Source organism: Sphaeramia orbicularis, chromosome 17 (assembly GCF_902148855.1).
Source record: "Sphaeramia orbicularis chromosome 17, fSphaOr1.1, whole genome shotgun sequence".
Classification (NCBI taxonomy): domain Eukaryota; kingdom Metazoa; phylum Chordata; class Actinopteri; order Kurtiformes; family Apogonidae; genus Sphaeramia; species Sphaeramia orbicularis.
In genome coordinates this window covers 6,303,316-6,331,031 of record NC_043973.1, presented here as the reverse complement: position 1 = coordinate 6,331,031, position 27,716 = coordinate 6,303,316, and the positions used below count along the sequence as shown (strand labels likewise).

The 27,716-nt window shown below is 37.1% G+C and overlaps 1 protein-coding gene across 1 annotated transcript in view; it reads left to right on the top strand.

Annotated features, from left to right (window-relative positions):
- The window catches only part of LOC115436682 (receptor-type tyrosine-protein phosphatase N2-like), a 474,948-nt gene that overhangs the window by 351,505 nt on the left and 95,727 nt on the right, over positions 1-27,716 (top strand). Inside the window, 1 exon segment of the mRNA XM_030159587.1 lies at positions 26,690-26,902. Coding sequence (XP_030015447.1) covers positions 26,690-26,902 — 213 coding nt within the window.

Below are 27,716 nucleotides of genomic sequence, written 5' to 3'. Positions count from 1 at the left end.
CAAGATGTTAGAGAGTGAGAGTATGCCTGAAGAATGGAGAAGTGTGCTGCTGCCCATCTTTTAAAAACAAGGGAGATGTTGAAGCTATGGGAAAGAGTAGTGGAAGCTAGGCTAAGGACATTAGTGAGCATTTGTGAACAGCACTATGGTTTCATGCCAAGAAAGAGTACAACAGATGCAATATTTGCTTTGAAGATGCTGATAGAGAAGTAGTATTGCATTGTGTCTTTGTAGATCATGAGAAAGCATAGCAGAGGGGACTTTTGCTTACCAAAAGATGTTCTAAGGGCAGAAACTGTTGTGATTGGTCCAATCAAAGCAACCAATCAAAACAGAGGACAGGCGCTAAGGCAGTGTTTTTCAGCCTTGGGGTCAGGACCACACGTGGGGTCACTTGGAATTCATTTGGGGTCACCTGAAATTTCAAGTAATTGACTTAAAAAAAAAATTACAAAAAATATTTTTTTAATTTTTCAAAATGCATTTCATTATTATTAAAATACCACACAATTTTCCTAATAAAGTGCAGGATATAACATCTGAGAGGGCATATCTTGATTGACCCCATCATGTGACTGCATGCGTTACTACGCTTCAACCTGCCCAGACACAGTTGCAGCCAGAAAACCGGACCAAACAAAGAATGGAAAGATTTCTTCAACTGCCTGGCCCCACTCAGACATCTCCAAGAGAAAAATGTCTCTGTTTTGAATGTCTGGGGTTGCCAGAAATTTGTGAGGTTAAAGTGGGGTCATGAGCCAAAAAGGTTGGGAACCACTGAGCTAAGGGCTCTTGCTTCTCCCCCGGAACCCACGGGTGCCCTGGCTCCCCCTTACCTCCGCATGGATCGGATGACGGTGTTCTGAGCAGCGGCTGGTGCTTCCTGTTGCTTTTTGTGGACCATGTATCCTTCCCTTTGTTGTTGTTCCTCAGTGGAGGTTCATTTCTTCTCCTGCTTCCATCTCTGTTCTGTTCAGAGATGAGGCTTTCACAAGCTGCTTAAGTCTGCTACTTGTAACCAGTTCTTACATCTGTGTTGTACACAAGAACCAGAGAGAGTGAAAGTTCCGAAGGCATATTAGGGCCACATAAGAAAATAAAAACGCTTTGTCACTACGAGAATAAAGTCATTATATTTTGAGAATAAAGTCAGTATATGAGAATAAAGTTGTAGTTTAAAAAAACTCATTATTTAACAAGAATAAAGTAATTATATAATGAGAATAAAGTCAGTTTAAAAAAACTCATTATTTAACGAGAATGAAGTCATAATATTTTGAGAATACAGTCATAATATAATGAGAATTAAGCCATACCCACTCATCAAATAATGGAGAACTTGGAACATTTTGTGAAGTTATACTTTCATTTGGGGTTTACACATGGCCAAATACTAAGTCTATACCCCCATCAACACATTGTCATTAGTCTAATGACTTTGAAGTGAGTTTGCACACGGTTGGGTTTGTTGTAAGAACCGAACTGATTTGTAGCAAATTTCCTCTTTTGTGGAGGAGAAACTGATGAAGTGGTCAGCTGCAGGGCTATCGGTGGTTACACCAGATAGATAGGGTTTGTGGTTTCTCAAGAAACTGTGAAGATTCTACTCCGAGTTTTGGAGTCCAACAGAAGTGAAAGTTACTGCTTCGCTTGTTGTGCTCACTGTAAAACCGGAAACTGCTGAATTTTCAAAATATTCCGACTTTAATCTTATGGAAGTACGACTTTATTCTTGTTAAATTATAAGTTTTTTAAAAACTACAACTTTATTCTCATTATATTATGACTTTATTCTCAAAATATAACGACTTTATTCTCGTTAAATGACTTTTTTTTAAAACTATGACTTTATTTTTGTTATATAATGACTTTATTCTCAAAATATAAGGACTTTATTCTCATTGTGACAAGCATTTTTATTTTCTTATGTGGCCCTAATACACCATTTTAGAAAGTAGATAGCAGCCCATTAATAATAAATCTTGTGGCAGCCTGCCATAGTTTCATAACAAAGTAAAAAGTATTGTGGCAAGAGGACCCACTCTACAGTTTGGATCACAGATTTACCTTCTGTTAGTCCAACGGCCTGAAGGGCCCGATGGACTCTTTGTATCAGTGGTCATCTGTCTGTTGTCTGTCCACAAACAATTTTCCAAGAATCTTCTTCTCTGAAACCGTCAGTCAGAATGACTTGATATTTGTCATGGATAGGGATGTAATGATATGAAAATTTCAGTTCACGGGTATTGTGACCAAAATTATCACAGTTATCACTATTATCGCAGTATTGTTGAAATGTACTCAAAATGTTTAAAAAGTACTTATACACACACTGAAATAATTTAACCAAATTTTATTTTGAAAAAAATAATAACATGCACAATGTATTTTCTGTTGGCAGAAACATTAAAATATTAACATGTAAACATCAAACATACAAATATGCGTTACAGATGGCACCTTATGGCCATAAGAGATAAGTGCACTTTGTGCAAATTGTAGATAAAACCAAGAATACTTTCCTTTACATTCAGTGTTCAAGACTAGATCTAGTCTTACAGATTTAAGAACTGGCACAGAAGGAACACTTTCACTGTTTCATGCAACTTATCTAGAAATCAAATGTGCATATAAAAGCAACACTACCATTTGAAGCAACGTTATGTGGCAGAAACATAATCCATGTTTACACGTGCTTTTGAAAACGGAGAGTTCCCCCTTTTTGTATAAAAAAAAAACCTTGTACAGATATGATCATTTTCGGAAAAGTCTGCATTTATACTTCTCGTATATCCAGGGTGCAATTTGTCAAAAAAAAAAACAAAAAAACAACAGAGTTTTTGGGGTTTTTAAATCATGAAAAAACAAGCAATCAATTGGCTGAATTATTTTTTAAGTTAACGGGAGGCCCTATTACATGTCGAGCAATTGAACATTAATATTTAATACAAACTTAAAATACATGAAACATTAATTTTCTGTGACGTGGGACCTGTGATGTGGGAGAGGGCCTAATTAAGTTTCAAGACCATGGGTAAGGGCTGATCACACGAACATGGTAGAAGATTTATGGCAAATGGGGACCTAGTCGAACATAAAACCTAATTGATTAAGGTGCAGTTGAACATGTACATTGGCGCCTGCAGATGTACATCCGAACTAGTGATGCGCAGATCAACGGGTTACCCGCAGGCAGTGTTGGGCAAATTACTTTTAAAAGTAAATAGTTATAGATACTTTCCTAAAAAAAGTAATTGAATTAGTAATGGAATTACTCCTTCATAAATGTAATTAGTTAACAGGGAAAGTAATTGTGTTAATTTCAAAAACCTTCAAATATGTAAAAGAAAACTGATTTTTGTTAAGGCATGACACTCTAGCGTGGACTCACATGCACGAGACTCTCAGGCTTGTGAAGATTTTCAAGGAATTTAATGATCATCAGACTTCAACAAAGAATCCAAAATACAAAAACAGGGGAACCAATGGAGGAAGCAAAAAGTGCTCAATTTCTTCCTAACAAAAATAGAAAAACAAGGGACAGCCTAGCTGCACTATATTCTTTCCAGATAACTGTGACTTGAATACTAGAAGCAAGGAGGCAATGGGCTAGAAGGTCTTCACAGAGGTAACAAGAATGACACACTGACAACAGACAAAGGGAGAGAGGAGAATATATAGGGAGAGCAGGGATCACAATCAGGTGTGGGTAATAACAGGAGGAACACCAGGTGCAGGCAATGAGGGAATTAGGGAAGACAAAGACAAGTCAGACAGAGTGCAGACAAAACAGGAAGACGAACACCTTCACCAAAATAAAACAGGAAAAGACAAAACCAAAAAACCCTAAACTAACTTAACACAAACGCCGGCACATGACAATTTTTGAGCGTGTTTCATGGGCATGTTGCATAGCGTAGAACAGCATAGACGGGTGCTCCATTTAACTTAATATTTATTGGAGTTTGAACAAAATTAAAGACACTCCTGAAAGAATAAAGCAGTGTCATCCTTTGTAGATTCTACTGCCTCTCCTTCTTGTCCTTTGGCAAACTTGAGTTAAGGAAGACAAGTGATCTGACTTTTGCCATCTTGAAGGGACTTCTCTCTGATAATATTAGTCCTGTCTAAGAGAATATCATTCAGATGATGGGGCGTAGAATTGCGTAGGGACGCTAGGGACACGTCCCTACCAATATCCAGCCACTACTGTGTAGTCACTATCAATACACCCTCTGTCTGTAGCGTTTAGTCAATGATTATGGCACACAAAGGGTTAACAGTCGGTCTCTGCTACAAGTTCCACCTCTAACGTAAATATCGCTCTCTGATTGGCTCTTTGGTTTTGCTAACGTACATGTGATTGGCCGTCCCTGCTGTCACTCCATCTACTTGTAAAAGGAACCTGCTAGTTGGACCGCTAACGCAAGTTGTCAATATGTTTGGCATTTGTTCTGCTGGAGTCACGTTAGCTAGACAGATTTGGATATCAGTGGTGTCATTTACATGTACATTTGTACACATGTTTGTTTGCGTGTGTGTGCATGTGCACCTGTGCGTGTGTGCTTGGTTATTAGGAGTTGAAGAATGTCAAAGAAAAGAAAACTGGACAGAGGACACAGAGTCAAAGTGTAAGTTAGTTCAAGGGTATAGAACTGTAGAGGCTCAACAATACAGATATTGAATAAAAGACACTATTTAATGCTAAACAGAAATGCATTTTAAAAGTTATTTTACTTATTATTTTCATGTATTTCTATGGAAGAGAGCAACTGTTTAAAAAACACTAATAAAGAAAATTTGTGGGGAAAGTACAATAAGACCTCAGATTGTAAATGTGATTCTAGATGTGATTTTATCCATATTTTTGGGGAATAAATTACATGTATTAATTGAAAGTAAAAGCCTTTTTTGCTCAGGCAATAACTGTACCATCAAACTCTATGATCATTGTATCCCTAATCTGCTCATATGTCATGCATCAACATATTTATGTCAGGTTACAGACAGTAAAGAGGCAGGAGGAGGTAGAGGAGGAGAAGCTGGAAATTCACAGGTGAGGTTAAATAATAATGGATATGTTAGTCATGAGAATAACATTGCAGAATGCATTGAAATCTTGTATTGTCTTTAGATATTTAGATATGCATTATAAACATGTCAATTACTGATTTTTTTTTCTGACTATGATTGTTTGCTCGTTTGATCAGCTCTACATGACATGAAATTATGATTGTAAATGCAAAAAAAACATCAACTTTCAGGACTACTACCGTCGAGCACTTTTGTGTCCCCACCAATGTCAAAATCAAACCTACTCCCTTGTTCAGATGGAACTGATGTTCCCACTAAACAGAGCTTCTATACCATGACTTTGGTAAGGTTGGGGTACACGAGGGTCCAGCTTTCACACCAGGGGGATCTGCATTTATAGGAAGAAGATGCTCCTCCAGTTAAGCCCACACTTCCCTTTTTTCAGGCGCTCCTCCTTGATACAGCGGTAAATGTCTCCAGTCCAGTCAGTCGGACTCTCACTGATAACTCCTCCCTTAAGTTAGCTGCGCACATAGCTGCTTTCAAGTGAATGGGGTGCGCTGCAGACAACTCAAACTTGGAGATGTCATTAGTCATTCATGTGAAGGCAGCGTGGACAACTCAGACTCATGGGGCTCATAGGTGAAGCATGAAGGCAGTGTGGGCAATTTGAATAAGAACGGCTCACAAATGAACAGCTCGCAACAAATCAATTCTTATTGTTCACTGAAAAGAGCCATTCAAAAGACTCAACTCGTCCATGAATGTCACACCTCTGGTGCCTGGCTGAGCAACCCATGACGGATAACAGCTGTTAGATATCAGTGCATAGTAACGCGCCACATTTCATTGTTGGTAACGGTAACGGCGTTGTAACGTTTCTAATAGTAATTAATTAGATTACCTGTAACTGGAAAACAATAACGGCGTTAGACCCAACACTGCCCATGGGTCAGGTTGGGGTGGGTCAAAAAAATGTCACTTTCAGACACAGAGAAAAAAACCACTGATATATACAGTGAGAGAAATGTTAAGTATACAATGTATTTATGTGCATGGGGACGTTTGTAAATTCCAAGACTGTCGACCAGGGGTGATTCTAGGATCTGACCTTTGGGGGGGCTCAGCCCCCAGGAAGCAGCTGATGTCCGTTCTTGACAAAGAATTATTAGGCTATTGAATTTAATCCAGTTTTTAAATTTCTTAGAAAAGCCAAAGAGTTTTCATAAAAGCATATATTTAACAAGAATGTGTGATAATCCAACCATGATCTATGTACAAGTTCCACTGACATACCATCCTACCACTATATCAGCCATTTCACCAGATGAGAGTCTAATATCATCTTAAACCTATGAGGTATAATGTTAATGATTAGGGATGAACAATGATCAACTTTTCTCCAAAATTTGTGAATGTAAACTGAGGAGAAGGCTCAGTTGACCACAGCTGTCTATTATATTGTGTCTCAGCTTTTTTTGGCCTATTAAGGGATAAAAGACCATATTGAACTTTAGGCTATTTTTGGGCTATTTCTAAAAGCCTATGCCTTCTGAATGTAATTTAGTATTGTGTAAATATGATATCGAATTATGTGCTGTCCATGGCATGGAGGAAGGTAGTTCATGTCTCAGTGCATAGCCCTTTTCCACCAAAAGGAACCTGGTGCTAGTTTGGTCCCAGTGCTAGAGCCAGTGCTTAACTGGTTCCAACGTGGTGCCTCCATAGAACCGGTTTGCTTTTCCATAGGCCAAGAGCCAAGCAGAGCCAAGTCAGAGCCGCATCATTACGTCATCGTAAAACATGATCATGTGACTGGGTCTGGTGCAGGATACACTCGACCAGCAGCAAGCACTGCTTTTGGGTTTACAGCCTATATTACAATCCACAGGCGAAAAGCACAAATATTCACTGTGTGGCATTTGTGATAAACATAAATATGTGGGTTTCTATATGACATACGTAGAAACATAGTGTAAAAATAGTCTGTAAACAGATAATTAGTGAGGCCAGCAGAGCAGTTTTGTTACCCAAGTTTATGTGAGGCATAGGAAAACACGAACAAAATGAACTTTATGCATTTCAAATGGGTTTATTCACACTGAAGTAACAAAAAATAAATAGGCTCAAATAAAGAAATGCTTTAAAAACTTTACAAAAGGGAAGAAAAATTCAGGTGCTGTTGCTGTGAATCTGCCTCCTCGTCCATGGAGAACAGCTGTAGAGAACAAAACAAAGAAACTGTGCTTTAATGTGACATGTTCTCCATAATGTGGACAATAACCCTGTCTACTGGAACACAGGTCAGTTAACTACTCGGGTCAGTCCTGCCTTTTATCAACCCACCGAGGAAACAGCGTTTCGGAGACAACACGGAAATGTTATTGTTAGCTTGTTGTTAGCATACCAGTACCTAGCGTTTTAACATCCGTAACGTTTGTAGCTCACTTTAATCTTTAAAGTAGAGTTTTTGTGAGCTATTAACCATGTGTTTGAGAAACAAAACTTACCAATATCATTTGCCGCTGTTTGAACAACAGACTCGTCCACAATCCAAAGCCTCCATTCCATGTCTGCTGTGTCCCAGTTCAGTGAACTGGTAGTCGGATTCACCGGCCTGTCCCCTAAAACCCAGTCTAGCAGGTCCAAATGTGGGATTCTTTTCAGCCGGCTGTCTAGCCCAGCCTGGAACCGGTTTCGCTGGTGCTTGGGCAGTGGAAACACAAAGAACTGGTGCTAAGTCAGGCACCAGCTCCAAACCAGCTCTGGAACCAGTTTGGTGGAAAAGGGGTGCTACAAAGGCCAAAGAGTGCAAGCAAGGTTACAGGGAAAACGTCGACTGGATTTTCAGTGATGTGGGTGTACTCTATATGGACAAGTGGAATGGACTGGATAACGACGCACTGAAGGGGCTCTGTACCTTATACTATGAAGTGAAGGGAAACTGACAGATTTATGATCATATTTAAGTTAATAATGACAGGTTATATGATTATTTAAACTCATACTCTGGCCACATTATGTTGAATGTGTCAGAACTTTTTTGTAAAAAAAAAAAAAAAAAAGAAAAAATAATTAATAAAAAGCACCAAATTATTTAGGGGGGTCTCTGCTGCCGACAGTTTGCTTCAGGTGAAAGTTAAGGCTCCCACAGATTCAGTTACGCTGTACCCGTACTGTGAGCGGGGCACAGACTCAGCGCTCACTGTCTGTGGAAGTTTGAGGTTTCATAGTCGAGCGTACCAATTTCCTACATTTATCATGACAATTTCCTACATTTATATCATCCTACACTGTGTGACACCAAGTATGCGTAAGTGGAGTCCACGCAGTCATAAAAATTTAGCTTTGTGTGGACGTGTCCAGTGGACGTCTGCTTTGGGTCCACCTCGAGAACACGCTGACGTCCACAGAGTCAAGTACGCCTGACTCTGTGGGGGCCTTTAGTGCCAGCAGTGTAGGCAATAGGTATAAGAAAACTCTGTCACAACCTGCCTGTTATTTCAGTTGGCTTTTAATCATTGACAGGGTTGTCCCCCCCCCCCCCCCCCCCCCCCCCCCCCCCCCCCCCCCGAGGATGACATTTATTCAGCAGAAGTAGGGCTATAAAAACCAGAGGGGGGGGTTTATCCGTCTCACCCCCCCCCCCCCCCCCAACAAATTGCACCAAATTGTGTAACCAATACAGTGCAATGTAAATGGATGAGCTTGATGACTTGTTTTTACCATCACAAACTGCTTTTCTGATGTGACAAAGGGAATGAAAAAAGGTTTGAACTCTGAGTCGAACCGTGTTGGTTCTGTAGTTGTTAACAGCTGCTGTCTGTTTTTCAGTCATGTTTTGTCTTTAGTTAATGAAGACCGCTGTGCACTGTTGCAAATTATGACTTAATTTACCTTCTGCTGAACTAGACAGAACAGATAATGGATAAACTAAAGAAAATATAAAATATGACAATGTGGAAACATGTCATAAAAGCCTTATTATCAAGTAATTTCATGAAGATCCTGTTAAGCAGATGTAGTGGGCGCTAATTAACTAAGATGCTAACATTTGCTAACAAACTTCCTTATTTTCTCATTTAATACTTGTAACTTTACTTATCAGCTCCATCCTCTTCCTCCAAACTGGATCATCATGTGAACTTGGTAGAGTATTTCCTTCATCCGTCTGAGAATCTCCGTTTTTGCATTTCCCTCTATTTACACACAAATGTGAAAACGGAGATTTGCCAAAATCCCCACTTTGGCCAGAGTTTATAGAAACCTTCATTTTCAGTGTGCATGCCTGTCATTGTCATGTGAATGATAGACACAAATGCAGAGAAAAGTCTCCATTTTCAAAAATCCCTGGCTATGTTGGAGGGAAAAATCTCCAGAATGCTGTCCGTGCGGGTGCCTTCTGCCATGTTTTCAGAGGCTAGACATTGCAAACTGCGGATGAGCGCCTGGACTGCTGCTGCTTCTCCAAGAAATGAGCAGTATCACTGTGAGTTTTTCAAAGTGTGATAATTAAACATGGTTGTAATCATAATTAGAATTTGAAACGGTAACCATCAGGAATTTTACCATGGTTTATCATTATACCGGTAATCATGCATCCCTAGTAGTGGAACATCTTTGGGTAAGGTCTACCTAGTTTGTTCAAAGAATTGGGAAATATTGATTTTTTCCTTTTTCCTTTATCCTTGAAACGTCAAACAAATGTCAATTAATGTCTTTAAATATGTCATTGAACTACATGGCCCTAGGTCCTTTTTTTTTTTTTTTTTTAACATGGAGTAGATCCTCTTAATCATAGTTTATTCACACCCTGTCTGTGTTAGTATGATTGTGACCTTTAGACCAACATTCATGGTGTTAGAGCCTCATAAAGCCAAAATAAAGCAAAATATGCTAGCCAGATTTGGGTGTTCAGACTGACCATTCATTCATCCATTCATTCATTCATTCATTCTCTCATTTATTTATTTATTTAATATATGGTAATCAAAATATCAGTTGGCAAGAATTTCAGCCACATTAAATGCCACATCATGGGAGCATATTTCTGGCCATTTGTTAATCAGTAACAGACTGAGCTACATATGATTCACAGCCCTGTTTTCGTTGACAAGTCTCAAATTTATCAATCAAAACTGCCATCTCAACCAATTAAGTAACTATTAACTGAATTAAGATCTGTAACATTTCACTATGTCATTACTCCTCGTTAGTTCAGCTTCATGCAGAGTTAACTACAAGCACAAATTGCCATGTGTTTTTTTATAATTACTCCCCTGTATTGATAACTCCTGTGTGGTCTGGTGTGAATTACACATGAGGAAATTGTCTGAATCAGAAGGTCTAAGGTCAGTTCATTCATGGGTGCCTCATAAGCCTCTGGTTTACCATCAAAAATTACTATAGTCTAACATAAATCCATTAATTATCCTAGCAACATGAATGCAAGCAGTGAGGCAATATTTTATGTAAAATACCCTAATTTAGTAAAATATTAGTTTGACACATGCCTACTCTCCTCTCAGTGGTACACAGTAGGCAGAGATGCTGGGCTGCATGTTTTGTGAATTAGGGGTGTGGCTTATGAGCATAAAGGAAATTGGGGAAGTGATTTTGATCATCTAAAAGGGAAAGGAAATTAATTATTGGTGCCCAAACCTCCCAAATTCTTGGATCATTGGTCAAAGGAAGTTTTGGGTAAAGGCAGGTTTCAGTTTGAATAGGACACCCCCCAACTACCCAAAAAACACACACACACCTCCACAAACTCTCAACCACCCAATCAACCACCCCCCCCTACACGCAGAGCAGAGCAGAGCATGGTCCTCCCTGCCTGCCACCTCCAGCTGTCACCAAGGGGGACAAAAGAAAAGGAGGGGTGGGGGTGTCTGTGAAGGAGTTGAAGGCTGGGGGGTTGTTGAATGAAAGATAAACTGAAGAGACACCCCCCCCCCCCCCCCCCCCCCCACACACACACACACACACACACACACACACCACACACACACACACACACACACACAAATCCACACATAATGCACATGCACGTACACTCCCCAGGAGGGGCCTTGTCATCTGCACCAGAGTAAGAGAGTTGCTTTCTCTGGCCTCTTACTCTGTTTGTCTGTGGTGCACAAGCATAGATTCAGAAAATATTTTTTTTTACAAAATACACAGAAAAAATTCAAATACAAGCTTGTTCCTCATGTACTCATAGCCATAACAAAGTTGGGGTATTACCTTTCTTGACGGATTAGTATTTAGTCTAAAAGTGTAAGAAAATGATAACAAATCTCAGTATTTCCCTAATGCCTAAGCATGCTTTGTTTGTTCCACTTTTCAAAGACATTCACTTAACTGTCACAGGGGAGAGAAGCAAGTATTTACATTTCAGAAGCAAGAATCAGAATTTTTCCTTTTTTTGTAAAATTTAAATAATTCAAATAAATAACTTGATATTAGATTACATGATGATCAGTCATCGAACTAGCATATACATAGTCCTAATAGTTACTGAATAGTTGAAAGACAATGCATTAGACTTTACAAAGGTTAATATTGGGAAATGTGATCAAAAAAGTTTAAAAATGATAAAATGTAACCTCTCTGGATTCACAAGACATGAGTAAAATCTGCTATTTATATATTTATTTATTTGTGTGTGTGTGTGTGTGTGCACACAGGGTTTTATTATATATGTATATATATACATATATATACATATATATATATATATATATATATATATATATATATATATATATATATATATATATGTGTGTGTGTGTGTGTGTGTGTGTGTGTGTGTGAATATATAACCCTGTGCACATATGCACAAGTTGTGTTTCTATCTACCTGATTAAAAAAAAAAGAAAATAATCTGAGTGAAGAAAAGTAGAAAATTTGAATAGAAAATAAATTTGTGCGGAAAAAGGTTAACCAGAAATGTTTTGTACAAGAAACAAAAAACGAAACACAAACAGGTGCACAAGTGAATATTAGAAAAGGGCATGTTTGATCTTGTGGTCTACATCCTCTCGCTGAGATTGTCATTAATATTATATCTATATATAATATAATATAATGTAATATAATACAATATATGATATGATATTTTAATTAGATTAGATTAGATTAGATTAGAAGTCTCAATGACTTCTGGCTGCATCTATCAGCCCCTCATCTCTGGTTTTATGTCAGTCATTTCAAATTTCCTCTTTAAAGTGACTATGTCACAATAAGTTTAGGAAATCACTAGGTTTATTTAATATTCTGCTGAGATAATGACAACTCAAACATTGAAGGACAGGATCTTGATAACTGCAAATATTTTATTTAGTCTTGACTCTGGCTGTCTCATTTAAAAGGACAGTTATGACATTACTACTAAATTGCACATACTGCTAATCACCATTAGCCAATTCTCGGTGTTCAAATTACATAATCTCTGACAGAAGTTCAAATGTTTAGATTTTCTGAAAATCTAGTGGTTCAATTTTGAGATGGATTTGGGTGGAAGTACTGTGGAAGACTACTACTTTAATTCTACAATATCCAAGTTACAAAATCTACTTTGATGAAAACGAGTGAAAGTGTAACTGGCTTTAAGGCCCAGACAAACACACATTTTCCTTTCTTAATTCTTTACCTCCCCCCATGTTTGCTACAGCTGTTGGTCCTCCATTGGTCTCAGCATGTTGCAGCTAAAAACTCATTAGTCCCATTTGTTAATAGGCCAGGGGGACCTCATGTTGTGTGTAGTAAGTACAGTATGTGTTAAAAGATGTGTTTCCATCAACGCATATTTACGAATATTTCAAAGAACTGCATTAGAAAAGTCTCTAGTGGAGAGTCCTAACATTGTAGAGTATCAGAGCCAGGTTCTGCCAATACTTTTCTACCATGTTTTTTTTTCTAATAAAATGTTCTATCAACCAATTAATTGGTCAACTTTTAATGCAAACACCAAGTTGTATTTACCTTTGATGGGTTTCATTATGTAGTTCATGAATGTATGTTGTTCTATCTAGAAGTAATTCTCTTTTAAAATATTCAAAAATGAACTAAAAGTACCATTACAGTGTTCATGAGAATGTTATGTCAGAGAAATGAACTGAATTTATTCACAGCCATGGGATCATGTGTCAGTGTGACTGTATGGGACCACTAGAGCAGCGAGTCACTGTAGCCATGAAACTGCCAATGTCCCAATGCCTTGAATAGTAACACCAAGGGGTCTCTGACCAAAGTGGAAGAATGTAACATGCCAGAAACAACATTCAGAATGAAAGAAAGTGACAATTAAAAAAAAAAAAAAAAAAAAAAAAAAAAAAAAATCACCAGCGGACACAACTCTGAAATAAATGAATGAGGTTTGATGCTGAAATTCATCACTGATGGGTTTCATTATGTAGTTCATGAATGTATGTTGGCTGGGATTTCTCAAGTCACCATTCAGATTAAACTATGTAATTTCTGACCTTGTTTGGCTGATTCTAACCAAATCTTTAGCACAACTATTGATTACACAAACCATACAGAAAATAGAGATGATTTGTGGTTTTACTGTGGCTGTTTTCTGCCTGAAAATGGAGGTTAGCTAACAGCATGTGAAGATTATGCGGTGCGGCATTAGTTTGACTGATTGTCTGCATTTGTGTTTGAAGGAGAAAACTTCATACCACAATAAAGAGAAGTGTAAACAATGAGCCTCAGAGCAGTAATTCATTGGAGGTTTTGGCCGCTGTCAGTGTGCTGTGGGGTATGACCTCCCCTGCTATTGATAGTTTGGAGTATCAATACTACGTTGTTCTTGCTACAATACATTTGACTGATCAGTTGTTTACAACATCTTCCTGAATATTCTCAATTATCCAAACAAGAAGTGAAACCATTTCCGGTAGTCAAAACAGGTACGTCTGAAGTGATGAGAAGCTGTATTATGTTGGCAGCTGGTATTGTTTTTAGTGTACCTTTACTACAGCAACTCTGTCTGTTACATATTAAAAAAAAAAAAAAAAAAAAAAAAAGGTTACATAGTCAAGTTTATCCATTCTTTGTCAGCTGTTGCAGCTGTTCCATTTTATGCTTATTGGTTTTTTGTTTGTTTGTTTTTTCTTGTGCAACACTCAAAAAAATTCTCCAAATTTGCTTGGTAACTATATGACTACAAGACTACTGCAACTTTTTGTCAACAAATTGACATTATTCCCAAATTTTAATAATTATTAATAATTGTTATTGTCAAACTACACTATAATATTACTACAAATAATTATAATTTGCCTGTAGGCTTTGTGAATCGGGGGGGCGGGGGGGGGGGGGGGTGTGCAAAATCCAGAACTTTGCCACCAGAGGCTAGAGGTCATCTCCTAACACTTCTGATTGTTTAAGTTTTGATAATAATAATACTTGGGTATGGGTTAGGAATAGATCATAAATGGACTCATTTTTATGTCAACTATATTTTTCTGTATGAAACACAACTCTAGTGTCTTTCTGTTACTCTTATTGCTTATTTTTTCAGTGCCCAAACCTAGCCATACATGACTTCATAAGGCTGTTGCCAAAAGCAGCTGATATTGTTGGTCAAGTTGGCTTTTTATGTTTTTTTGGTCAAGTTTGTCTTTCAGTGGAACCAGTTTCTATTCACATTGCAAAAACAGCTGCTCAGCTCAAGAAAAACCACTGCAGCTAATAATTTGTTAGAAACAGGAAGAACCATCTCCAATGGCGATGCAACAAAAACTAGTCAAACCTCGTCTCATAGAAATTAGAAGCTAGATGCAATGCACACATTTTTTTATTTTTAATAACAAAATTATCAAACGTTAATTGATGTAATTTCTAAGTGAAGTATAAGTGGAAAAAATATTGTAGTAACAGCATATCAATAAAGTAAAAACTTGGAAATTTTCTGGGAAATTAGAAAAGATCATTAGTTGGTCAATTAATTTTCAAGAGATATTTGGCTAATACTATATTTAAGCAGTAACATAATAATAAATGCATATGTGTGTGTGTGTGTGTGTGTGTGTGTACATCTATTATTATTTTAATAATAAATGCATATGTATATATATATATATATATATATATATATATATATATATATATATATATATATATATATATATATATATGTATATATATATATATATATATATATATATATATATATATATATATATTTATTTATTTATTATTATTTTGTTGCTTTTTAAATGTAGTATTAGCCAAATATCTCTTGAAAATTAACTGAACAACTATTGATCTTTTCTAATTTCCCAGAAAATTTCCAAGTTTTTACTTTATTGATATGCTATTACTACAATACTTTTTCCACTTATACTTCACTTAGAAATGACATCAATTAACGTTTAATAATTTGTTATTTAAAAAAAAATTGTATGCATTGCATCTAACTTCTAATTTCTATGAGATGATGTTTGACTAGTTTTTGTTGCATCGCCATTCGCGATGGTTTTTCCTGTTTCTAACAAACTGTTAGCTGCAGTGATTTTTCTTGAGCTGAGCAGCCGTTTGTCGGTACCAGAGGACCAGTCTGCCTCAAGATATTTCAAGTTGTTTTCTAATGACATTGCTGCGCTGACAACAGTGTTAATTTGTTTAAGGGAATACAGATTTAAAGGCTCACCAGGAGTCTAGAGGAGTTGAAAAGTCTTTGTCTTCCTTTCTTTCTTCTTTTTACCTTTCTTGTGATATTCTCCTTTTATTCTTTGTCTTTCCTCTCCTCATCTTGTTTTTTTTTCCTTTCCATTGCCGCCCCTTGTCCTCAACTCATCTTCCTCTCCTCTTCCTCCTCCTGTCGACAACATGTGGAGCTGTTGTCATGGCAACGAGGGGAGGTGACATGTGCTGGAGACAGGCAAGGAAAGGAGGGAGGGAAGGGAGGAATATAAGGAGGAGCCCTACAGCGGACTTTGTAGTCTCTCATAAAATAGCATCTCATTCGTCTGTGTGGAAGAGGAGGCTGCAGGTTGACGCTCTCCTCTTCCTCTCCTCTCTAAATTTGAATGCGCCAAGGAAAAAGGAATCAGACAGAAATACGTCAGTGCATTCTAGTCCTCTTTTTTGCAATGGAAGAAACAGACATTAGGAAAAGGAGGAGCAGAAGAAACTGGGAACTTTCTTCTTTTTTCCTCTCCATGACGACAGAAAAGAGATGGTGGGTTGAGATGAAACTCTCTTTCTCTCCCACTCTCTCCCACCCACTCTCTTCTTGTCCTCTTCCTCCACTGTTGGTGTGGTGCTGTCACCGAGTCGCAGGCATTTGAGCTGGAGTGGAATGGAAAATAAAATCAGGAGGAGGTGTCTGTTGCATTACTTCACCACGGATTAGGTAGGATTTCACAGTTGTAATGATAATGTTCTTGATAATGTCTGCAATTCTTTTGCCATTCCGTAAAATCCATCAAATACTGAGGATGACCACAGATTTTATTGTGGCAAATTGCTTTTTTAAAAATAATAAATTAAAATTTTTTGGACCTCATTAATTTTGACCATTTCTGTCCCCAAAAATGTATGAAAAAATGTCACTAAAAGTAGAATTCTAGAAGTGGACATGCGGTCAAGTATCTGTGGAGTTTCCACAGTGATTGATGGCGCGCTCCGGTTGTTCAGCTTTATGCAGCTGTTACCTCCCCGTAACACTGTACTAACATTCAGTTTAATGGGATTTACCGCTGCTTTCATTTTCTCCAGCTGCATCCTTACACTGCTAGTGTGCAAACTTCAAGTGATGTTGCACATTTATTTTACATTGTGAGGGATGTGCACCTGAGAGGAGTGCCAGGGTTTTGTTTTTTTTATTCCTATGTTTTTTCTACTGTGAGTGTGTCGTATTAAGATGGTCCATATTGGGCTTTTTTTTTTTGGCTAAAGGGAATCAAAAAGAGTCTAAATGAGCTGTTTGTTAATATAAATTAATTCAAGAGAGGGTCATGGTGCTACGTTTTGGTGGGGCTTTTTTTTTTTTTTTTAAATGGTAGCATACTTTTGATGAGTGGGTGCTTTGTACAGAAAGACGTGTATCTATATATTTGATTTTAGTACTGCCGTACAAGGGCTGTTTGTGTATAAATTTGTGTGTGTGTGCGTGCGTGCATGCATGCGTGCGTGTGTAAAAATCTCTAGTAAATTTTGCAGCAGCTTCTATGTGTGTACCTGTGTGTGCATGCATGTGTATCACTCTGCTTGGTTGCTGAAATATTTTGCTAAAATCCCCTGCAGAACTTTTTCAGAGATACAGGATGAATCTGAAGTGAGGGACAAATCTTTGTTCCCTACAGCAGTTGTCCAGGAGAAAAACAATAGCTGGCCACTGCTCTCCCTCTGACCTTTTTTCACTTGCTCTGAATAAGCCAGAGCAGTGCAAATCCATCTGCCTTTTGTCTATGGGAGCCTGGCTAATCCACACCCCCCTTCTAACACATTACCCCATACCACGCCGCTGAACCCCCTTCTTCAATCCACAAACCCTAAACAACACACACCTATTTCTACAGGGATTTTTTCCCAATTTTTGTGTACTATCAAGCAATTGCTTTTAGCATCATTTCCTTTTGTAGTCACACCTGCAAAGCAGATTATTGTAAGAAAATGAATTAGAACACTGCCTACACATCACACTTGAGTGGATGGAGGTGATCAAAGCTGAGTAGGATTTGATGCAACCAGATATTCACCAGAAGAGAAACAAAACAATCTAGAAAAAAAAAATTCTGCAGCGCTTTCCCTTTCTTTTTTCAGATTTTTTTCCTCCAGTTAAACGGATGCCTATTTGTCTGTAGTGAGTGTGTCTGATATTTGCTGAAAAGGGTTGAATCCAGCAGCATACAGCTCAATTCAACCTGGCGGGCAGGCAGATGGGCAACATCCTTGACGGCCTATATGAATGCTTTTCAGAGATACTGTATGTCAAATCACATTTGGATATGTGAAATGAAAATTTGCAAGTACAATTGTTGTATTTTGCCAGAGCAGATGGACAATAGAGATGGAGGGATGAAAAGAAGCTGCTCTTTTTTGCCTTCGGGGAGGCAATATTTTAGCTTTCATTTTCAAGCACTCACTGAAATAGGCTTGATCCTAATGTTTGAGACTCCTCCAGAAACAAACCGGATTTCTGTTTCTTCTTGTGCATTATTTGATGGAAAAAAAATCACATCTGAGTGAGGAATGATCCAGATGGTAATTTAGTTTCTTCTTTTTAGCAACTAATCTGACACTAAAATGATTCCGACACAACCTTAACCTTGACCACAAATAGAATTTACTGAAAAGAAGTTGAAATAATTACAGTGATTAATTGTTTGCAGTGTGACTTTAAAAACAGCAGCTTCATTAAAATTTGGTTTTGTTTCACTGCACTTTTTCTACTTTCTCAAATTTCTTTTAGCAATGTAAAATAAATACATAGTAAAGATAAAAAAATCAAGAAATGAAAGTGTGACTCCCCTTTGTACAGCACAAAATCAAGAAATGTGCTTAAATTTGTCACCTTTGCTGCTCACTGTATCATGTCAGAAATGGAATTTATGCGATTATGTTACACATACAAGTGCAATATTTCACACAGATGTGTTTTATGCTGAAAGGTTTCACAGTCCTTCACACAATAACGACCAACTGCGTCAACTCAATTTTTCCTCCTCTTGTTCTGTGTGAATATTTGATTTTCAATCATTGTCATTTTTTTCTGCGTCTGCAACATAAGCTCCAACGTGTGTTTTTTGTTTTTTTTTTAATAGGTGCAAACTAACACGCCATCGTGTAACCATACCCAACCCTTTATTGTTACCACCAGCTACTACCAAAACTTGATGAAGCAGGTGGGGTCAGACTACATTTGTTTGAATCAATAGACAGACATGCTAGACAGCCATGATAAAGAGACCAAAGGGGAGGTGGTGCCACTGTGTGAGTGAGTGAGAGTGGCAGTGTGGGTGTGCTTTGGAAAACGCCAGCATCTGTCTTGTGAAAGATGACTGAGCTGTTACAGTTAGAGCCTTGAATTATGGGCCATTATCAGCCGAGCAAGATGCAATCCCTCTCCATGAAACGTAATTTGACAAAACAATGAGATGACTTGCAGTAAAATGACAAATGAAGTTATTAGATTCATGAAAAAAAGAGAAAAAAAAAATTGTAAAAGATGATTGCTGTGGAAGCATGTAGAATCAGCAGTAATGCTTTATTAATGGACATGCCAAAGCCACAACATGTACAGGCTTGTGTTCAGCAACTTTTGGTTAATATTTCTGCTGCCATCTTTTACATTAAGACTATATTTCTGAAAAGACTCATCTAAAATACTCACCCAAACTGCAATCATTTGCATCTACTGTTACGGGTGTGTGATGCATTATTAATACACGCAACTATACAACACAAACTGAATCCTGCATTACGTTTATTACTAATTTATGAAGAGTTGTAACTTGCAGTTATTGTAGATAAATCATTTATATGGACTTTGCTTCAGAGCTGAATTTCTTACGTTTGTTGTTATATATATGTATATATATATAAGGCCTGTAACGGTACACAACATTTTCGGTTCGGTACGTTTTCAGTTTTCAAAGCCACGGTTCGGTTTTTTTGGTTTGGTACGGGAAGAAAGAAAACCCCTCAAAATGTCTATTAATGCTTTTATGAATTTTTTAACATTTTTCCCCCAATTTTTGGAGACAGTACAATATAGAAAAACAGGAATAATATAATTCTGCTGCTACAAATCAAATAGAAAATAAAATAAATTATTAATATTACTAAGTGTATTTTAAACATTAGTGTTGCACTTTTCCCTGAAAGGTAGTTTCGAACAAACAAGAAAAATCTAATCACAGTTCTGTCAGTTCACATTCTGCATAAAAATAACAACAACAAAAATTCCACATGAAGTGCAACATTAACAAGAGGGTAAACTGGCATTCTGTTTAAACAAACTGAAGAGAGACATTGACAACACAATGAACCAAATTATTTATTTTAGGACAGAGAACAAACTGTGTTCTGTGCCTGTGTGCACGGGGATTTTTATTTATTTATTTTTTTTGTCGGAGCCGGGGGATAGGGGGGGGGCGTGCAGTTATATACCTGGGGGTGCGGTCCATAACTAATGTAAGGAACGCTGTCGTGAAACGAAAGTGAAACTTTACATACTTTCAACGTTCTATTTATTCCTCTATTATACAGTGTACGGGATAGACAGATAGGCAGACAGACAGACAGACAGAGCTAGTGTAAATGTTTTAGAACTACCTTAGTTCATAGGGGCCAAACAACGTCCGTCTTATTAACGTCTCTTTCCTCGTTGTTGTCTTTCACCTGAACCTGAACTGATCCAAACTGGACTGTAATGATGGTGGAGGGTCTGCAGTCTCTTCCTTCCTGGTTCACATCATATTTGTTGTTTTTTTTAACCTTATATCAACTGCTATTTCATATTTTGGGTCAATGTGTGCGTCCTTCCATATGTCCATGTGAAACTTGCGCGGATTTAAAGTTCCGCATTGAACGACGTCTTTCGTTCCATACTGTGCTGTTTCGGTACAGCTGTGTACCGAACCGAAAAGGTGTGTACCGAAACGGTTCGGTTCGGTTCGTGTACCGTGACAGGCCTTATCTATCTATCTATCTATCTATCTATCTATCTATCTATCTATCTATCTATCTATCTATCTATCTATCTATCTATCTATCTATCTATCTATATATATATATACATATATATACAGGGTGTCCCACAAGTCTCCATACATAGGAAAAATAAACGTTTCTTGACATAAACCATTTTTATTTATATAATGTGCTCTATATGACTGCCATTTTGTCGGGAACACATTTCAATGCGTGTCTGCTGAAGAACTATAAAGAAGAAATATAAAGAAATACATGTTAGAACCATATATGTATGGAATGTATTATGTCTCCTATGTATGGAGACTTATGGGACACCCTGTATATACATATATATATATATATATATATATATATATATATATATATATATATATATATATATATATATATATATATATGTATATATAACATTTTCTTAGCAGTGAGTGAATGCTCTTTAGTGCAGAGATGCCCAATGTTTTCTTTCAAGGCCATCACATCCCTATGCAACCGGCTTTTACATTACGACTTAGAGTTCCCCAAGCAAATTGGACACCCGAAAAAGCATAGGACAACTGTTGTCCACCATTGTGGGTTTTCTCTGCAGGCACTCTGAATGCAGCAGCAGACAATGAATGAAGTCATAGGGGGTTGGTACAGAGGGAGGGTATCATGGAGTGGTGATGTGTGTGTGGAGGTAGTGGGGGTCACTCCCTGAAACCTTGCAAGCATTCCAGAACAATATGTGTGCAGGGCAGAGCACTCCTCTCCCCACCTCCCAGGGTTTCAGGGTTTCTGTGTCCTGACAGGCAGGCAGGAGGGATGTGACAGGGCTCTCTGCCTGCTGCTCTCAAAGCCTTCTTTCCATTAACCCACCATTCTGCATCTCGCCCCAATCTCTGTGACCTCTGGCACAAAGGGACACAGATTATTTATTTTTTCTTCACTCCCCACCCTTCCTTTTTACCTGCAAGACAAGGTCACTGCTTTTCAGCAAGGTTCAATCAATCAATCAATCAATCAATCAATTAATCAATTAATCAGTCAATCAATCAATCACTCAACCAACCAACCAACCAACCAACCATCCTGCCAATCAAATTGTAAATTGTGCCACATCCTGACAGAAGTTTTCTCATGACATTTTATATTTAGAGCTGGTCTAAACCGGATTCTTAAGATAATTCACAAAAACACCCAACAGAATCCTCCAGGAGCAAACACTTGGTGACAGTGGTGAGGAAAAACTTCCTTTGAACAGGCAGAAACCTCAAGCAGACTGCGGCTCTGGAGAATGGTTGACCTAGGTTGAGCGAGCAAGTCCTTCAACCTGCAATGTCTATATTCACAGGACATTTGTCCCCATCTCTATGACAGTTCAAGTAAGCATCTTTATTGGCTTCAGTAAAAATGAAAAAATACAATATTTAACAATCAAATAACATTTGAATCTTGTGACAAGGCATCGTTAGCTGTGGATCCTGTTACTGCTATGGGGCCAATGTTAATACTTTATGAGAATATTTGTGAAAATGCAGGGGAACAAGCTGCTCAGTCATGAGTTAAACTACATCAGAAGTTGTGTGCAGAAGACATTTCCATTTCAAATTAATCATTCTGAATCTTTCTTTGAAAAAAGCTAAAAACTACCTCCAACAAACTTAAAAAACCCTTTATTCAACCATTTCTGATATAATATTCATATCATGGATTGATTGATTGATTGATTTATGTATTTATTTCGAATATAAATGTCAAAACAGAAGAAAATAAATAAACAAAGCACTTAAACGTAAGACATAAGCCATATAATACATATTTGAAAAGGAGTGGATGAAAATACATATTGGAAAACACATATCCAAACATACAATCCAAATACAAAAATATTTGGCTATTGTATTGGTCACAATGGGCAATGCAAGGTTATAATGCCAACCTATTATAACCTTGGCTACCATTGCAGCAGTGGTGGTTGTGAGAGTAGAATGCTTACTTTTCTGTGACTCTTAGCCCACCCATACACCCCTACTTCCTGCCAACAAGGACTATATTACTCTGTCAAAATATGAGAATCTTGAATTTGCCAGTGGATGTTATATATTGTTGGTTGTTTGAAGAACCAACAAATTGTTTGCTCAAACAAACTATGCTCTCAAAGGGGCAGTCTGGACTGAGAAAATGTAAAGATAATTTTTCTTTTGCAAAAATAATAGCAAGCAAGTTGTAAAATGACAAAAAGAAAACAAAGAAGAATGGAGTAAAGCTTTTTTAGCTATCAGCTTCTTTTGATGATTGTCAAGACGAACTGTCAACTTGTTATTGGTAGTGCAATTTGTAGTTCCTCTGCTTTAGTCCTAGCCTTGCTCTTTGTTGTTAAGATCATTATGTTGTGTATAATAATATGGAATTATGTTGCCTATTGTTAATTGTTACTTGTCAGGTGAGTCATTATGTTGTGAGCTCACTTGTGCACTGAAAAAATGAACATCAGTAGTTGGAGCTGCAGTTCATAGCCAACAGTTCAATAAGGTTCACATGTCCTCACTCAAATTAACCTTGGTGGTGGTTTTTACACACAGTTCAGGGAATTTTTCACATATGTGTTCATTGTGTTATCTGATGCAGCACACTTAAAACAGACTCGATTCATTTGCTGAAGGATCTGGTTTTCACGTGCTGGATTTGGGGTCAGAATTGACAAAGCACCTGCTCAAGAACGCAGAACATCTATTGGCTTTGTTGGTAGGAAATTCCACTAGTATGGTCAAACAGTGTGTCGAGCTGTCTCAACACACTTCAGAATGCTTTGCTAAACAGGAGTTTATGTATTCTATGCACTCGTGGGCACAGATGGTGGAACAAACGCCTGTGATTATACTTTTCATCGAGCACAGCGATATGCATATTTATGTCTTTCCAAAATGGGAAAGAGAAGAACAGTGTGATTCACACTTTCATCTAGTAATGTAGTATCAAACATGTTTGCTGAACATCATTAGATGCCAAAATAATGAAACCTTTTGAGGAGATTCAGATAGATTAATTTGTCAGGTATTGGATGTCAGAGTCTGTGATTTTATAGGACATGTGGTGGATGCTTTAATGTCGTGACATCAAACCATGAGGCATCAAGATGGTGTAGGTTTCTGTTCCAGTCAAACACCAAGCCAATTAATTTTACAGGTTAGTTTGTGTTATCTGACTGAAAAATTAAGTAGTTTTTGGTAACACTATAATCACACTTTACAGAATCCACTTCCATAAACAAAGCCTAACTTATAAGGTGTATGGTAAAATGTATAATATGTAATATGTAAATATCTGTGAACAACTAGGTTCATGCTTTATATTCTGTTGACTAATGTATTTATGTTATATTAAATGTTTTAATGATATTTAAATTTAGAGTTAAGTGTAATTTTATTCCTATGTGTCTGTCACCTTCACAGTATAACATGGTAAAATCTAGATATAATGCAACAATGGAATAGTTGCAAATGCCTTACAGGCATAAATCAATATCATAATATTCCATTTTCTTGCCTACTTCACATCTATTGTCCCTGTGTTTCCTGTTTGATCTGAAAAAAATTTGCAGATGTGAATAGTATTGTCCAAAGACTTTGGACACAGATTAAATTGAACCACAGTTCAGTTTATGTTCAGTGTGAAACTAGTTTTGGAGGGTTTGGACGTTCAGGCCAATCACTGTAAGTTACACAAGGATGTCGAAAGAAAATGGAAAACAGAAGAAATTGAAAATTAGCTGAATTAGCAAAGTGCCGATGTCAGACACAGCCCATCTTCTAAGGAAAATACATCACATGTAGATGACAATGATACAACACATGAGGTCACACTCAAAATTATAGTTTGAAAGCAAAGCTATAATTACAGTGTAAAAAACACAAAGTTTGGTTCAGACTTTTCGGTTTGAAGTCACAGTAAAAAACACTAATTTGGCCATTTTACATATTTCCAATTATTTGTGTGCCACTTTGCTGCACAAAGCTAATTTATTGGTAAATTTCAATTTGATCTGATTGACTGCACAGTAATGTACAGTAATTTAATGTACTGTACAGTAAATTAATGTTAATGTCTAATGTGTTATATTAGACGTTAACAATATGTTGGCCAACATTACTTTCATCTGGGAACCATCAATCAATCAAATTTTATGATAGCATCAAATCATAACAAAAGTTATCTCATGACACTTTACATTTAGATCTGGTGTAGACCGGACTCTCTTAGTATGCCAATTCACAAACATTGAACAGAATCCTCTGTTGAATCCTATGAACATAATTTGATGTTAAATAGAATGTTGGTGGCAATGGCAGAGAAAATGAATAATATATTTTGTCATAATCAGTGGCGATTCTAGGATCAGAGGTTTAGGGGTGCTGAGCACCCAGAGTGCTGGCTGGCCAGGCAGGAGAAATTTTACTGTTTTGTACATTTTAATGCAATTTCGGACCATCATTCCCAAAAAAATGTTTGGGTATAAGAAACTCTGTGACGAAACCATCAAATCTGATAAAAGTTATTTAAATGCTGATCCACAGTAAAAGAGGAATGGATTGGAATCATAAAATAAATAAACCCTAACTCTAATTGCTGGTGGAAAGATATCCTCCATTTTGATACAGCAGCTCCTCAACATATACATATATGAGAGAATGGGTTTAACTCCAGAGGAATATTTGTGTCAGAGCTACCAGATCTACTTCAACACACTGTCTGCACATGACAATACATTCACTTTACAGGTTCTATCAGTGGAACATTTATAAATCTGTCGTATAAATGGACAGAAACCAACATATATGTGTAATAACACTATCATATACTGTCAAAACATCAGCAAACCAGTTTTGGTCATTTGTTTTCCAATTAATCTGATTAAAATATGTAACATTTAGCACATTTAATCTCTGAGGCAGATCATTTCTAAAAAAAAAAAAATTGTAGACCAGTGTATATGTTAAGCATCTCTCCGCTCTCTCTTTGTGCTTTATCCAAAAGGCAAATAACCAAACAATGTGTTTTATATCTCATAAGAGATATAAACTGGTACATTTATCCAATTTACAATATCATTGTAACAGAATATTTGGTTGCTGTGGTTAAAATGAGGTTACAACGAGTTGATCTTAGAATCTTACCTGAATCTGGCTCTTTTTTTTTTTATTTTTAGAAAGAAACAAAAAGCAAAACAAAAACAATCATACGCTCATGATGAGACTAGCTGTCTGCGCGCACACACACACACACACACACACACACACACACACACACACACACACACACACACACACACACACTCACACACACAATAGAAGTTAATGAGCATCCAGTCAGATAAAGATAGGCTCTCCTTGTCTTTAATATGAACACATGCACATGACACAACAGCAGCTTCTCTCAGTCCAGTTCAAACAGAGGACAGAGGTTGACTGAACCACATGGAACATTTCCTAGCTCGAAAAAACATCAGCTAACTGCCACCTAACAACATCAACAGTGATCTACGTTTCAATGCAGCAAAAATTAGGTCTGGTGATGATAATAATGTGTTGGTATTAAGTGGTTGAAGTAAAGAAATGTGTCACATGTCCTGGTTTACACCAAGTACTTACACTACTACCATATCCCAACTCTAGAAGGCAGTGCCTGTCTGCACTGCTCTATACAGATGGAGCCCAGAGTCTGAATTGAGGAAAGAGGGGAGGGACAAGGTAGGGGGGTGTGCTGTATTTTTGTTGTTAAAATATTATGTTTCAGCCATGTAGTGCGTATGGTTGTGACATTTTTCTAGCATGTTAAGAATGGACATAAAATAAATGTGAAAAAAGAAAAATTTCAGCAATCTTAAAATATTTTAGGGTGCTGGGAATCAGTTTAGGGGTGCTTTAGCAGCCCCAAAAATGGTCTAAAAATGCCCATGGTAAAAATAATTAACCTGCTTCTTCTTCTATTCTTTTGTATTCTACAGGGAAGTCAGATCAACCAGATCCCAACCAAGTACAGCCAGGCTGAGTCCACCAAGTTCCTCATCCTGACCATTGTGTCCATCTTGTGTATAGTTTGTGTTCTCCTAGCCTCCACTGTAGTGTACTGCCTTCGTCATCGCTCCCACCACAAGCTGAAAGAGAAACTCACCAACCTCGGAACAGATACAAGCAGCGATGCTACTGCCACCTATCAGGTAGGCAGTGCCATTTCTTTATTAATTGTTTTAGAATTTAGGTGAGCATTGTGCAATAAAACAACTGAATAGAATATGTTCTCACTTTTTTGTAGTAATCAGCCACATTATGTAGTAAACAGCCTGTATGTACAATAAATGATTATGCTTTGTGTAACCAGCACAATATGTTTTCAAACGTCCAAGTCATCATTATCTGAGCCAGAAATAAGGTAAAAGTAAGGTCTTGAGACTGGTCTCAAGATGTTGAGGTCTGCAACAACAGCTAGCATCCATATATTCTTTCATTCATGTTTATTTGTTTTTGTCTTGTTATTTATTTCTGAAACCATTTAATCCTCAAGACGGTCATGTAGGTGTCGAAGCCTGTTCTAGCTACCATTGGGCAAAGGCAGACAACAACAGAAACAGCTAGCAGTCAGGCCAAAAATTTTATCATATATATATATATATATATATATATATATATATATATATATATATATATATATATATATATATATATATATATATATATATTTATCAGTTGAAATGAAGAATAACTACAAATGTCAGATTAAATCAAATCATTCATCAAATCATAAAAGCATTTAAACACTGACTTCTTGGTAAAAAAAAAGTTGATGAAACATGCGAGTTATTTGTAGTTTTAACATAAACAATTGACAAACACAGACAAAACAGTGGAATATTACACTAATCTACACTAAAACTTTCAAAACAGCAAACAATAAACTATTTTTTCAACATTAAAATTTGTACATGTAAAATTAGGGGAAAAATAACAAAAACATTAAAATATTAAGTGTTTTTG